The sequence below is a fragment of the Crotalus tigris genome, unplaced genomic scaffold (assembly GCF_016545835.1).
Source record: "Crotalus tigris isolate CLP2741 ecotype Arizona unplaced genomic scaffold, ASM1654583v1 scf7180000017545.3456711, whole genome shotgun sequence".
Taxonomy (NCBI): domain Eukaryota; kingdom Metazoa; phylum Chordata; class Lepidosauria; order Squamata; family Viperidae; genus Crotalus; species Crotalus tigris.
Genome location: NW_024096464.1, coordinates 2,345,666 through 2,361,563, shown reverse-complemented (window position 1 = coordinate 2,361,563; position 15,898 = coordinate 2,345,666). Strand labels below are relative to the sequence as shown.

The 15,898-nt window shown below is 38.0% G+C and overlaps 1 protein-coding gene across 5 annotated transcripts in view; it reads left to right on the top strand.

Annotated features, from left to right (window-relative positions):
* SIPA1L1 (signal induced proliferation associated 1 like 1) overlaps positions 1–15,898 on the top strand; it is a 162,183-nt gene that overhangs the window by 87,339 nt on the left and 58,946 nt on the right. For all 5 annotated transcript variants that reach the window (XM_039334177.1, XM_039334187.1, XM_039334196.1 and 2 more), the window contains one exon: positions 14,028–15,796. In XM_039334177.1, coding sequence (XP_039190111.1) covers positions 14,308–15,796 — 1,489 coding nt within the window. In that variant the 5' untranslated portion in view covers positions 14,028–14,307. The remainder of the gene's footprint in view (positions 1–14,027; positions 15,797–15,898) is intronic.

The window sequence follows — 15,898 nt, the reverse complement described above, 5'->3', positions numbered from 1 at the left end:
TCGATCATCGCACAGTCAGCCAGATGTTCAGACTGGATTTGGCATTTTGTCTACTTATCGAGTCCTTTCCCAGGACCTGGGATAGGCAGATGTGGATGTTTGATGGTATTACAGGTATCGTCGCAGGATGGAAGCAGTTCTTAGTAAGGCCACCTTTTGCAATTGACTAATGGCAAATTTGTCAATGCCAATGGTGTTCAAGTGGTGCTCCAGTTGTTTTGGGATTATTATTTTGGGATTATTATTATTATTATTATTATTATTATTATTATTATTATTATTATTATTATTGACAATCAGATGAAGGAAAGCTACCTGATATCAACCTAGGCAAGTTGTGCTTCCTTTTTCTGGTTATTTGGCTATAACTTTTCATAGAATACAATACAGATAATTGAACAAAGTATGTTGCATTACATTCTTGATTGAATTATCTTTCCATTGATACATAATTTTATGGCACTACTCCAAAATTAAAAGTGGTGTTATTAGCCATCAAACCTGAAAAATACACTTTTCCCAAAAGATTCCCACAATTTTGGCCACTAGTGTAGATTACAGGTAACCCTTGATTTATCACTGGTCTCTTGACCTACTCAGAGCTATTTCTGACCTGTTTTCAAAATTATACGGCCACACATATCACATGATTACATTTTGGCACTTAACAACCAGCTCACATCACCACAATTTGTGACTTTTTTGCCAATTTCTGGAGTTTATTTTCGATTTCTGGCAAAAAGCAACTACTAAGAAAAATGTATGGATTCACTTAATGACCATGGTGTTCACCTAATGACCATGCTAAAAAGGGTCCTAGCTTTAAATCCAGCCACAGGATGCCTTGCTCTATGACCACAATGATTTATAGCAGTAATTCCAGACTCTATTACGGTCATAAATCAAGGATTACCCGTGTGTGCGCGCGCGCGCGTGTGTGTGTGTGTGTGTGTGTGTGTGTGTGTGTGCTAGTTTCTAAATGCTAAAGCTAAATTTGTTGAGAGGCCACAAAACTATCATAAATACCTCCCTACTACTTACCATTTACATTTTGTTAGTTTATAATTATATATGAGAAATAATTTAGGTTTCTTCATAATCTATTATTATTTCTATATAATAATACAGTCTGTTGAGTGCTGCAAGGCAATATAACACTCCTCTTTTATTCTGTATTCATTTGAATTTTAGTTTAAATCGGAATAAAATCTGAAATAAAATCTAGGCTCATCAACCAGAAGGTTGATTAATTTCACCTTCTGTCAAACACCACATTGCTTAGGCAGCTCACTTGAAATGCAAATCTTGATTTATTTTTAGCAAACAATTAATCTCTCACAGGAGAATGTGGGTGTAATTGTCGAATCTAGCAAAGAACTGCTATTAAGCCAACTGCCGTAGCAGGTGTTTGGTGGAATCTCCTTCAGTTTTTACCAATGAGTGCTAGTTTTTCATTGTTAAAAGAAGCAGAATAAAGTTACTCTTAAAAAATGTGTTTCCTATGTTCTCCTCCTCCTCCCCCCTTATTTTTTGTGTCATTTTGAAGTTGCTCTTTTTACCTTCTGATCTTAAAACATATTGTTTCTTCAAATGCCACCTGAAATGCTCTCTTGATTCTATTTCAGATTTCTTGTTTAAACTAAATAAGTAAGTAAATAACTAGTAATTGAGTTTGATTAAAGAACTTGGGTGACCTATACTAATTTTAAACTTTTCTAGTGTGTCACTGGTAGAACAATCCAGTTACATTGTCTTTTTTATGTTGAAACTGAATTCATTCCTGGCTTCTTAACGTACTTTTGAAAGAGAGTTTTGCATAGCTCATACTTATCTTAAATGTGTATTATGTTTATGTATGCATTAACTATATATAGATTGTTCAGAATTTCATTGGGTTAATGTTCTGAGTCAAAATACTCTGTTTCAGCAGAAAAAGATAAATAAACATCCAATCTCCACAAATAAAACTGCTGCAAGAAATATCACCACTATAAAATTTTGGTCCTGCTATAGAAGTTGTACTTAAACTAAATGTCAATGAGCTCCCCTTGATTTTGTAAGGGGTATCACTGTGTATGCGTGTTTTGCAATAGTGTGTAGCAATTTGTTTTCCTATACCACCATCCATGGTACTTGGAGAAAGCTTATAACCTTTTAGAATCATTTGTATTTGTGCAACGCTATGACTGACACTGTGATCAGAATTTCATCTAACTCCTACTGCTGGATAAAGAGATTTGGGTTAAATAAACGACCCATAAAACAGTGTATTGTGTCACGTGCTGCTGAACATATTGTTGAAAAAAGTATGCGAAGCCCTAGGATAAGCAAACTAATTAAGGGAGTATGTTCCAATCAATAAGATAACTCAGGTTGATGACCCTTCTCTATAAAAATGTATGTTGGTTGCCACCATCGAAGTCTGTTTGACTTTACTTGATTAAAAGAGATGTCTACTGACTTCAGAAAAATGGCTGTCAAATATTAGATAGAGCTGTAAAATCATTGCTAATGGCCTTCCATCATTCCATAGTTAGACAACAGCATTATTATTCTTTCCAAGTTTGGCCATCCGTTGTACATCACTCCAAGGACAAGTAATACAAGACTCCCAAAGATCATAAATAGATAATAGCAAAGGATCTGCAGACCAGATTGAGGAGAGTCTGAAATGGAGGAAGCTTCCCATTGGGAACAGCCTGTCCACTTATCTGAACTCTGTGTGTGAAATATTATATTTGTAGAAAACAAGACACTAAATTGCAGCAAAACAACTTCAACTGAACTATATAGAAAAGAAAAGTCACTTAGCTTAATAAAATTTAGCAAATACAATATAAGGCAGCTGGTCACCTGGCTGATAAATGGTTTTCACTGACGAAAGTATCTCGCTAAAATGAAATATTTCATGATGCTAAGAATATGCTTGCATGTATAATCTAGTTCTTTAATTATACTTCGATTTGATATATTATTACAAAAGTGAGAAATATTGTTCTTTGTTCAAAAGCTCTGCAAGTATTATGATCCATAAATGGCTTTATTTAATTGCAAACATCCCTAGCCTTAAATTACATCCTTTTACTGTAGTTCTATATAAAATGACTGTTTCATATTTCTCAAAATATATGAGTGATCCATTTTTAAACTCACTACCAAAATCAAAATATGCCCTTTGCAGAGAGATTTAAGCGCTACAGAAACAATGAACTTTTGCTTTAAAATGCATTTATGAAACTACTGATTAGGCCTCAATTCATTACATATGACCAATGAATTATTACTAACTACATTAACTGGGAGCAGCAGTTCACATTCAAAAATACCTTTTCACTATTATTAGTGATATGTATTGATTAAATGAATTAAATAATTTGTAAAACTTTTGAAATTACCTGGACTCCTATAATAGTATGACCCAGAATGTGGTCGAAGCTTCATCTCTAATCCCTATTAATAGATATTTTTTGTTAAACAGAAAGCATACCACTGTCCTGAAGCACATCTTTACTAAATATATTGAACTAATATTGTTGGAAAACATTATGTTTAGTAACTAGTGTTGACTTCTTCTCTACAGCTAGGATTCAACTAGATATTTTTTAGACCTGATGGTCAATCCATATTGGCTTAGAGATATTTTGGGCAATTCCTTTTACAGAATTATTTCAACTCATTGGTAGTTTGGGGATATCTTGCATTAACTGCTCACTTCAGGTCATGTCACAACCATTCAGATTTGTTACGGACGGAATTCTGAGTCAGTCATTCCAAAATTAAAAAAAATCTTCTGCTTCAGCCATTCTTTTGTAACCGTTCTTACTTGTATCTTTAGGATTGTTGTTGTGCTGCATGAACCACATTTATTTAGCTTCAATTTACTAAGAGATACTCTTTACGTTTCTCTTGCAGAATTTACTGATACAATCCAAATCATTGTTCTCTCAATGACTGTGACCTCAAAGCATGCCACTTATGCTCTACAGCAGGGCTTTTCAACCTTTTCACCCATTGTACCACTTTTAGGATATGGCAATATCCGAATACCACCAGTCGCCTAGCAAGGTGTCAAAAACCTGATGACCAAAAAAAAGGTGATAAAGTACAGGTAGTCCTCGACTTACAACAGTTTGCTTAGTGACTGTTCGAAGTTACAATGGCACTGAAAAAAGTGCCCCCCCCCCAAGCCACAGCCGAGCAAGACACCTGCTTGCCCACCCGGCGGTGCTCTTCCTCCTGTCCGAGGTTTTCATTGTTGTGAGTATTTCTGTTGACTATTGGCAGCGGGGGTGGGGTGGGGGGTGTTGGTTTTTATTCCCCCCATATGCTGGGTGGTTGCAGCAGGTTTTGGTCACTTCACATGACCCTGGGACACTATGACCATCATAAATATGAATCAGTTGCCAAGCATCTGAATGTAAATCACAAGACCCTGGAGATGCTGCAACATTCCAGGTGATCGGCGCTTCTTCTAGGCTCAGCAGAAGTGCCAGGATCAGAGCTGCTTTCCAGCTGATTGATGCTTCTTCAGGGCTCAGCAGAAGCACCAGGATCAGCGCTGAGCTCCAGCTGGAGCCTGGCGCTGATTCTGGTGCTTCCACTGAGCTCTGACAGCCCCGAAGAAGCACCGGTCAGCTGGAAAGCGGCACTGATCCTGGTGCTTCCGCTGAGTCCTGACAGCCCTGCAGCTCCAGCCATCTCTCGCTCAGGCTTGTGCGGTGCTGCCACTGGTTCAGCTCATTCCCCTCCCCTGCTACTACTTTTCTAGGATGGTCGTGTACCACCTGCCAGGTGCCAATGTACCACAGGTGGTACCCATACCACTGGTTGAAAAACCCTGCTATATGCAATGCCCTGTGAATTGTGGTGCTTTTGTTTCCATATAATTAGAAAACTCCAAAACCAGTTTTGAGGACAATCAACCCCATTTTCTTATTTTGTGTTAATAAATTTTATACAGATTTAATTTTTGTATTAATATGAGTGTCTTTGTACATAGAATAGAAGTAGAGTAGAGTAGAGTAGAGTAGAGTAGAGTAGAGTAGAGTAGAGTAGAAATTTATAATTTCTTGGTTTCTAGACTGAGGAATTAAAAACAAACTATCACTTTATGATGTTATTTGGAGTCTGCAAATCAATCATAAGTTTTTACATAGCTCTTCAGTTTTATATTTACCTTGTATTCCACTAAAAGTATTGCATCAATCAATCAATGATACCATTTTCATAATATAAACTGCAGTAAATTTCTTTACAGTGTTCAAAGTGTTATGAGACATATGTTGCACTGCAAATAGCTGATAGTAGTAGTCTTAAACTTGGATGATTTTATTCTGCTTTGCTTCTTTGCTTTTAACATTTATCAAGAGCGACCCTAGTCTTAGATACATTAAAACTTTCAATATATTATACTAAAGGTTAGGTTCACAAGTCAGTATTTCCATGATAGTTTAAATGCCTTTGGTACAGTAGTATTCAGCTGGAACTTAGAACTTTATTATGACATTCATTTTCATGTTTGCATTTTTTAAAATTCAAACAATGCATGCTATTTTAATCTTAAAATCCAGAATAAACGAATACTTGATATAGCTAATCAAACGTGACTAAAATTCTTTTTAACTAAAGATTCTTCAAAAATATTTGTTTCTTCTCTTGTTTGTTTAGCCAGTGCTATTTCTCGCAAAATGATCCAAAGAAAGACACATTTATATTTTATTTTAGTTTTGCTATAACAAAATCTGATAGCTAACACTGAAGATCACTTTATTTCTTGGGTTTCACCATTTTTGTGTGTTGGGGAAATGGACTGTAAAGCTCCATTAGCAAAAAATATTTCTGTTCTTAATGTTTCCAATATCCTCAGAAAAGTACAACCAGAATGAGTAACTAAAGAGCACACTCCCCCTTTACTATTCTTGTGCTACAGATGTCTCACAGGTTTCAAGTAAAGAAAGTCAGCATTTTTACAGGTAAAAAAATATGCAGCAACCTGTTTCTGGCTGCCTGTTAGCTGAACATTTTGTTTGAGGAGATAAGAAAAGGTGTCCTGGATCACACCAGAGATGTTTGTAGCCCAGCATGCAGTTCCATAATTCCTCAGATAAATTATAGCAGCTTATTAGTTTTTTATATTTAGAGGAAATAAGACTGTGAATTCATTCAGAATTACCTTTATTTTATTTTATTTTTTAAAAAGAACAATAGTGTTCCCAGACTGAAGGCAAAGGATCTAGTATTTGCCTATAAAACAGGAATCAGTATATAGAATTGCAGAATTCATCTGTTCTCAGTGTCACTTATGCCATAGCATCCATTACTTAATCATTGGAGTCCATTTCTTTAGGATATCCTGTATGAATCATCTGTATTCATGTCCGTATGTATAGTATGTATGTGAATGTGTGTATGAGTATGTATACACATGCAAGCACACAGTATTCTATACACTTTACTATTGGCCATTTCACTGAATATTCATTAAATATTTATTTATTTGATGCAGTTTTATACTGCCCCAGTCACATGAATCAGTATATCCAACAGCATAAACATTAAAAGTGATGCCAAATTGTCTATGCCCATACCATAATGTAATATAAATAAAAGTGACATTTAATGAAAAATAATAATAATAAAACTAAAGTCCATTTAGATGGAAAATGGAATGGGGGAATTAAATATATTTCTGCGGCAGCATATTCCATGGTATCAAAGTACAGCGAAGAAAAAAGTTATTTGATCCCCTGCTGATTTTGTACATTTGGCCAGTGACAAAGAAATGATCAGTCTATAATTGTAACGGTAGGTTTATTTTAACAGTGAGAGACAGAATAACAACAAAAAAATCCAGAAAAACGCATTTCAAAAAAGTTATAAATTGATTTGCATTTTAATGTGTGAAATAAGCGTTTGACCCCTTCACAAAACATGACTTAGTATTTGGTGGCAAAACCCTTGTTGGCAATCACAGAGGTCAGATGTTTCTTGTAATTGGCCACCAGATTTGCACACATCTCAGGAGGGATTTTGTCCCACTCCTCTTTGCAGATCCTCTCCAAGTCATTAAGAGTGCGAGGCTGACATTTGACAGCTTGAACCTTCAGCTCCTTCCCACAGATTTTCTATGGTGTTAAGGTCTGGATACTGGCTAGGCCACTCCAGGACCTTAATATGCTTCTTTTTGAGCCACTTCTTTGTTGCCTTGGCTGTGTGTTTTTGGTCATTGTCATGCTGAAATACCCATTCATGACCCATTTTCAATGTCCTGAGGGAAGGAGGTTCTCGCCCAAGATTTGACGGTGCACAGCCCTGTCAATCATTCCTTTGATGCAGTGAAGTTGTCCTGTCCTTGGCAGAAAAACACCCCCAAAGCATAATGTTTCAACCTCCATGTTTGATGGTGGAGATGGTGTTCTTGGGGTCATAGGTTGCATTCCTCCTCCAAACACGGCGAGTTGAGGTGATGCCAAAGAGCTTGATTTTGGTCTCAACTGCCTACAACACTTTCACCCAGTTCTCTGAATCATTCAGATGTTCATTTGCAAACTTCAGATGGGCCTGTACATATGCTTTCTTGAGCAGGGGGACCTGCGCTGCAGGATTTCAGTCCTTCATGGCGTAGTGTATTACCAATTGTTTTCTTGGCGACTATGGTCCCAGCTGCCTTGAGATCATTGACAAGTTCCTCCCGTGTAGTTCTGGGCTGATTCCTCACCATTCTCATGTTCATTGAAACTCCACAAGGTGAGATCTTGCATGGAGCCCCCGACTGAGGAAGACTGACAGTTATTTTGTGTTTCTTTCATTTGTGAATGATCCCACCAACTGTTGTTAGCTTTTCACCAAACTGCTTGGTCATAGTCTTATAGCAGGGGTGTCAAACTGCCGGCCCACGGGCCAGATGTGTCATGCCAAAATCGTGCCCACCCCACTACTGGCAATGGAAAAAAAGTCCCAATATGTTGCGACACATCACGCGACGTTGAGAATTTGACACCCCTGTCTTATAGCCCATTCTAGCCTTGTGAAGGTCTACAGTCTTGTCCCTGACATCCTTGGACAGCTCTTTTGTCTTGGCCATGGTGGAGAATTTGGAATCTGATTGATTGATTGCTTGCTTCTGTGGACAAGTGTCTTTTATACAGGTAACAAGCTGAGATTTGGAGCACTCCCTTTAAGAGAGTGCTCCTAATCTCAGCTTGTTATCTGTATAAAAGACACCTGGGAGCCAGAAATCTTGCTGAATAATAGAGGATCAAATACTTATTGTTATTCTGTCTCTCACTGTTAAAATAAACCTACCATTACAAATATAGAATGATGATTTCTTTGTCAGTGGGCAAACATACAAAATCAGCAGGAGATAAAATATTTTTCCCCTCACTTTAGCCATAGAGAAGGCTTTTCTTATCCATATACCTCTTAGTTTTGCATGTTGATGGGCCATGCACAAGCACCCAGATGATCTAACACATGGGTCCCCAACCCCCAGTCCATGGACTGGCACCAGGCCGCGGTATACCAACAACCGGGCCACACAAATGAGTGAAGCCTCACCCACTGGATGCAGGTAGTACACGAAACCATGTCCACTCTGGTCTGTGGAAAAATCTTTCTCCATACAACCGATCCCTGGTATCCAAAAGGTTGGGTGCCTTTGATCTAACAGGATAGGCAGATTCATTTTGAACAAAGTACTCCTTCATTAAATCCTAACATAACTTTGGAATTGGAAATAGCCTCTTGTAGTTTAACTTCTATATTTACATTTAAAATGAAGCTGAGTAAAAGTGAAACCATACAAACATGCACGGACATGTTACTATACTTTGTATCTACCTACTTATAGGAAGGAATTTTTAAAAAGAATAGGTGTTCCATTCAGAGAGGCAGAATTGATGCTTTGGCAGTGGAAAAGAAACATCAAAGGAGCACTTTTAATAGCATACAGATAAATGAACTGGGAAACAGAAAGAATTTTTGTCATCAACTAGGGAAAACCAAAAGAATTTAAATGAAATTTCAATTACTATTTTCGTCTTTCTAATTTTTCTCTATTTTTAGTTCCTAAAATTTGCTATATCCATGTCAGAGAAATGATGAAAAATGTGCATGTCTGTCTGTCTGTCTGTCTGTCTGTCTACCTACCTATTACCTACCTATCAATGTGAGATACATATATATGCATTATGTTCATAATAATGGTCATTGTCTAATTTGGAACTGGCTATTCTGAGCTTTCCAGAAGAGAAATAATATCCATTATTAAATGGTATTACTGTAATAAATGGAAGATGGGGATCTTTCTGTAACTGGGCTTTCGTATTTTCTACGTATGAAAGAAAAATGTGAGATAGGTGATAAGTATCCCATCATAAAGAAGCTTTTCCTTTTGACTCTTGAAAGTTCTGTTTAATTTATCAACACCAAAGTTCCTCATACAGGTAAGATTTTAGGCCAGATTTTCAGATGTTCTTAGGACTATAGTAACACAATGTGCTTGCATTTACAACCATCACGGTATCCCATGGTCATGTAATTGCCATTTTCTTGCTTCAAAACTTGTTTTCAACAGTTGAAGCAAAATCAATGAGAAGCTGGGAGTAAAATCACAAGGCACAGTCATGTAATGTCTCATTTAATTATCTGTGGTTACTCACTGAATGACTGAATGGGAAATGATATTGTAAATTCTCAACAGTTATTTGATGTTTCGCTTAGCAACCATATCACTTAGCGATGGAGTCCTTTAGCGGACTCCTGTAAAGGAGGACTGCCTCTAGTGTCACTTATAATAAAACAAAACTTTTGCTAACTTAAGTTTTAAAAATCTGAATTGTGTAGCAGAAATTAATAGCTTTTCTGAAAGTAAAAATTAAAATTTTGGAGCTTTCTTATTCGCTGTTTCAAGCTGAGAGTAAACTGGCTTCTTAGTTAAAGATGGATTGTTTGATTAACTTGATAACAATCTAGCTGTTGCCAGAGTAGATATGATATGATACAATGAAAATTTGAAAGTATGTGAATATTGCATCACACTTTAAGACCTATGGGCCTACAACAAAAATATTGCAGCAATTATGAGTCTTGTCTGTCCTCTGCTACCCTTTTCTGCAGTATGCTAATTTTAGAATTCTCCATTAAGATGGGGTGAACATTAGAGGCAGAAAATGTTCTTCCTAGAGTTTTAATTACTATGGAAGAAGCCAGTTGTTACTTATGGGAAGAGACTCACACAAATGCTAGTTTCCCTAGATCTGCCAGAATCTTTGATTTGTACACAATGCTGCTTCGTCAACATGGTGCTAGTTCAGCAGCATCTTTGCATACGTAGACTTGGTAGGTATTTGAAGGCCATTTGTTCTGTAATTGGTTGGTTGTCTGAATAGGAGCCTCTCTCTCTCTCTCTTTTGTATTAAAGGGTGTATACAGCACTATAGGATTTTATGCTGACATCCTCTTGTCTTTGTCTACTCCCTGCCAGGGTGCATTTGTGGAGGTGGTGTTTTGTTGTTAAAGCTCTTTAAAAGAACAATATAGCATTTTATGTTCAATTTAGGAGCAGTGTGATGAAGGAAAAGGTTGTGTTCTTTTAGTTTTAATTTCAGCATCTGTGAAAATTAGAATTAAACAGATAAACAGAATTAAACAGATACCTTGTTTCTTACAGTCGTATTTTAATGTACAAGAAATCTTGAGTACAGAAAACTTATTCCAGTGATGGTGAATCTTTTAGAGACCAAGTGCCCCAAAATTGGCCCCACCCCTACCCTTCCCCCGCTCCACCCCCCCCATCCCCTGCCCCACCTGCCCGCAGATCGCCCAGGCAGCCCAGCAGCTCTATGGCGGTCACGCCCTCTGCCCGCGCCCTGCAACATCAACTGTGCACGATGGGTTATGAGGGCAGAGTCTTGTCTATGCTGCCTGGCTGCCATGTCCTTGGATGCGCTGCTCTGTGTGGGCCACGCTCAGGGGGGGGTGCTGAAGAGATGGGGTCACAGGGGGAGGCGAGGCTGGGGCAACAGCATGTGTGCCCACAGACAGGGCTCCGAGTGCCACCTCTGGCACCTGTGCCATAGGTTTGCCACCACTGACTTATGCCATAGTTCCGATACATGAGACCAATTAGAACAGAACTGCGAGTTTCCCCCCTCCCATCTTGTGGCAACCAGAAACGAGGAAAATGGCTTCGGCCAGGTCTGTTGCAAGGTGACAACTTATTCCTCTATGGAAAGACATAACAAGATTTTTAAAAGTTTTCTCTTTCAGACATTTTTTTTAGATCAGTATAACTATGGATAAAAATAGAAACACTTCGAATACTTTCATTTGCTGCTTGATTTCAGCCATGTGTTACACCCCAACCTGTTCTAGAATATATCCAGGCCTTAGGAGCCAGTCTATAGGATGTTCATGAAGCCACCCACACTGGTAAAGAGATAAGAAGAACTCGGTTACACATACAAAATGCATTTCTACGGATGCAAGCCTAGAAAATAATTCTGATTTTTTTTATTCTTAACAGTGTTTTTTAGAATGCATGTTTGTATCTGAAACATCAGTGGAAGTTAATCAGTAATTCATATTACTGCCCCACATCATTGCACAAGCAAGCGAAACATCAGACATGTATGCTGTTTTACTAATGAGAGCCTTTATATATATATATATATATATATATTTGGCTATCCAGAATTGCAATAAATGGGGGATAGAGGTGGTTGGTGAGTTTTAAAGTATTAAAATTAAAGGCAAAGGCATTCCATATCTAGTTCTAATTTTCCCTTTTCCAGGAAACCATTACCTAACAGCAAAAGGACGAACAGGAAGTCTGGCTTCTTTCTGAAATGTCTCCATGTCAGATGGGGGAAAGGTTGCAATTTTAAGACAGGTGCTTGAGTCTGCTTTCCCTCCCCTCCCTCCCAGTACCCATTTGATGATTCTTGGTAACACAGAGAGATGAGAGGGACAAATTAAGAAGCCATTGAAGTCATCTTCCTGAGGATGATTCTAAACCTAGAGCTAACCCACAGAATTCCATTTAGAAATGGCATTGGTAGAAATTCATCTTATTTTGAGTACAATCCCAGCTAATCAAGCTTACAGCCTCTATATCAGTGATGGCGAACCTTTTAGAGACCGAGTGCCCAAAAATTGGCCCTGCCCCCAATCCACCCCCTGCCATGCCCCCACCCCACTTGCCCGCAGGGCCATTCACCGCCTCCAGGCCCGCCGCAGATCGCCCAGCAGCGCCATGGCGGCCACACCCTCTGCCCACGTCCCCCAGCATCAACTGTGCAATTCTGGATAGCCAAAAAAAAAAAAAAATTATAAAGGCTCTCATTAGTAAAGCAACATACATGAGGGCAGAGTCTTGTCTACGCTGTCTGGCTGCCATGTCCTTGGCTGCACTGCTCCGCGTGGATCATGCTCGGGGGCGACTCTCCTCCAGGGGGGCTGCTGGTGAGGAAGGGGTTGTGGGGGAGGCAAAGCTGGGACAACGGCACATGTGCCCACAGAGAGGGCTCCGAGTGCTGCCTCTGGCACCCGTGCCATAGGTTCGCCACCACTGCTCTATATCTTCTTATATAGTATTTAAGTTCAAAAAGTTCATTAATTTCTCAAAGGCAATAATTGCCTTTTTTTAAAAAATGTAATTATTTGTCATGTTTATAAGAAAGCGTCTTTAGGGTAACAGGGAGATTTTTGTTGAGTTTATACGAGAAAGATTCTATCTCTTTGTCTGCCATCAGCCTCTATTTACATTTTTTAAATTTTTGCAAGTTTTTCTTAACATGTAATTTGACTCTGAGGGAGCTTTTTCGCTGTCATTAGCTAACTGCTCACTGAACTTGTATATATTTTTCTTGTATTTAATTCATACATAATAATTACGAAAACCAAATATTAAATAGATATTAATAAATATTAATTTATTAATAAAACATACAAAACAGAACAAACAAAATAAAGAATAAAATGATAAATTGTAAAAGTAGCAGTAAGAAATTAGCAATCTCATATTAACATTAAAGATTATTAATAATGAAAAGACCTGAAAGAATAAAAATGACTGTGTCTAGTGCTGATGACACGTTGCTCAACAATGGCTGTACCATACCAGATTCCAAAGTTAGGAGAACTGGCCCTAAAGCAGGCCTTTTATATTCCCATGTTGCTTCAACAGCCTCCTCTCTCCTCCTCCACAATCTATTTAAAAATAACATCTGATATGGGGATGGTATAAAAGGGGGAAAGTAAAAAATAAATAAATGGGGAAGTGCATTATGAAAAAATTGACTTGCACAGCATTACTTTAGGATGTGGTTCATTCATACTAAGCTATCTGTTATATTTGAAATGGTAGCACACTTTCTATAACTATCTAGTTTAAATATTAAAAAAATAGAATTCTTTATTGGCCAAGTGTCTCCGGTGCATAAGCTCTCAATGTACATACAGGTAATAGTGATAATCGTGATCATATACAATATGAAACTACATTATCTTAAGTTGTGATATACAACACTTCATCATAAATCATAAGATGCAACACTTAGTGATAGTCATAGAGCAGGAGTCCTCAACTTTGGCAACTTTAAGACTTGTGGACTTCAACTCCCAGAATTCCTCAGCCAGCAAAGCTGATTGAGGAATTCTGGGAGTTGAAGTCCACAAGTCTTAAAGTTGCCAAGATTGAGAACTCCTGTCAAAGAGTACTAGCTAAGCAAACAACATAATCATACTAGGATACTTACAACCCGATAAATTGTAAGATATAAGCAGCAAAGTTATAGTCATAAGAAGATAAAGATAGGTTATAGGAAAGATGAACAGTATCATAGTAATACAGCTTTATTAAAAATACATTTTCTTTATAAAGACTGTAAGATATCAGCTATCTTCTACATTTTCACTATATATATGGCAAAATATACTGAGAAAGTAGTATACTTCTTTTCTATTTTTTATAACTTATTTTATGCAATGATTAATTGTTCTATGTATTTCTTTATTTACCTTAGGTTTAAAGTGAATATTGAAGCTTTGGCCCTCAGTATTTTTGATTTTGGGAAAGATGACTGCTTGATAAAATGGATAAATTTCAATTCCGAAGAAGTGAAAAGTGACTGAAGAACAGCATCTTTAGACCATTTGCCACTAAATTAAATGATCACAACTGTGATCTCATGCACCCGTTATACTTTCTGGAGGATCTTCTCCAAAATAGAGTTTTACATTTAAAAGGCAGCAATGAGTGTATTTTCCTTTGGAGCTTACTGAGACTAAACACACTTTCCAATAATGACCAGCTTGAAACGGTCCCAGACTGAAAGGGCTGTTGCCACCGGAATATCAGATGTTACCCCTAAGATACATTCAGATGACTTTTATATGAGACGCTTTAGGTCACAGAATGGTAGCTTGGGATCTTCAGTGATGGCTCCAGTGGGCCCTCCACGCAATGAAGGATCACATCATCTTACTTCCACACCTGGAGTTCCTAAAATGGGAGTTAGAGCAAGGATTGCAGACTGGCCTCCAAGGAAGGAGAATGTCAAAGAAAACAGTAGATCAAGTCAAGAAATGGATACGTCAAGCTGTCTGGATAGTATGTCCTCAAAAAGTAGCCCGGGTAGTCAGGGAAGTTCAATTAATTTGAACAGTAGTGATTCTGTCATGTTAAAGAGTATCCAAAACACACTTAAAAGCAAAGCAAGACAATCTGAGAACTTAGATTCTAGATTTCTTACACCTGATGGTTACCACAGCTCCCCAAGAAAAGCTCTTCGTAGAATAAGACAGCGTAGTAATAGTGACATCACCCTAAGTGAGCTTGATGTGGATAGTTATGATGAATGCATCTCACCCAGTTACAAATCAGGACCATCACTGCACAGAGAATATGGCAGCACCTCCTCAATAGATAAGCAGGGTACCTCAGGGGAAGGTTTTTTTGACTTGTTAAAAGATTATAAAGATGAAAAGTCTAATCAAAGAGGTTCAGCCTCCAGCAAATTCGGTGAACTCCTTATAGCTAGTGGAAGTAAAGGTTCAGGATTTTCTTTGGATGTCATAGATGGACCCATTACTCACAGAGAGAACCTTCGATTCTTTAAAGAAAGGGAGAAACCACTGAAGAGGCGTTCAAAATCAGAGACAGGAGATTCTTCTATTTTTCGCAAGCTGCGTAATGCCAAAGGTGAGGGAGATCTTGGAAAGACTTCAGATCTAGAAGACAGCAGATCAGAGGATAGTGTCAAGCCTTGGATTTGCCCCAAATGTTTTGCTCATTATGATGTTCAGAGTATATTATTTGATTTAAATGAAGTGGCAGTTAACCGGAATAATGTTATAAAAAGAAGGAACACAACTACTGGAGCTTCTGCTGCTGCGGTTGCATCGTTAGCTTCTGGACCATTATCCCATTCTGCAAGTTTTAATTCCCCTATGGGTAGTACAGAAGAACTGAATTCCAAAGGAACTTTAAATGTGGACCAGGGAGATGACAAAAGCAATGATCTTGTGTTGAGTTGTCCGTATTTTCGTAATGAGATCGGTGGGGAAGGAGAAAGAAATATCAGTCTCACCAAATCTAACTCTGGATCCTTTAGTGGCTGTGAAAGTGCCTCTTTTGAGTCTACTCTTAGCTCTCATTGCACAAATGCGGGAGTGGCAGTACTTGAAGCACCCAAGGAAAATCTGGTGTTGCACTTGGACAGAGCTAAGAGGTACATTGTTGAACATGTGGATCTCGGTGCATATTACTATCGGAAATTCTTCTATCAGAAAGGTGAGTCGTTATTAACTACTTTGGAAATGTTGCTGTGTGCTCAACATTCACCTAAGAACTGCTTTGATGCACAGTGTTTATTTATCTACTAAGGGCTGTACA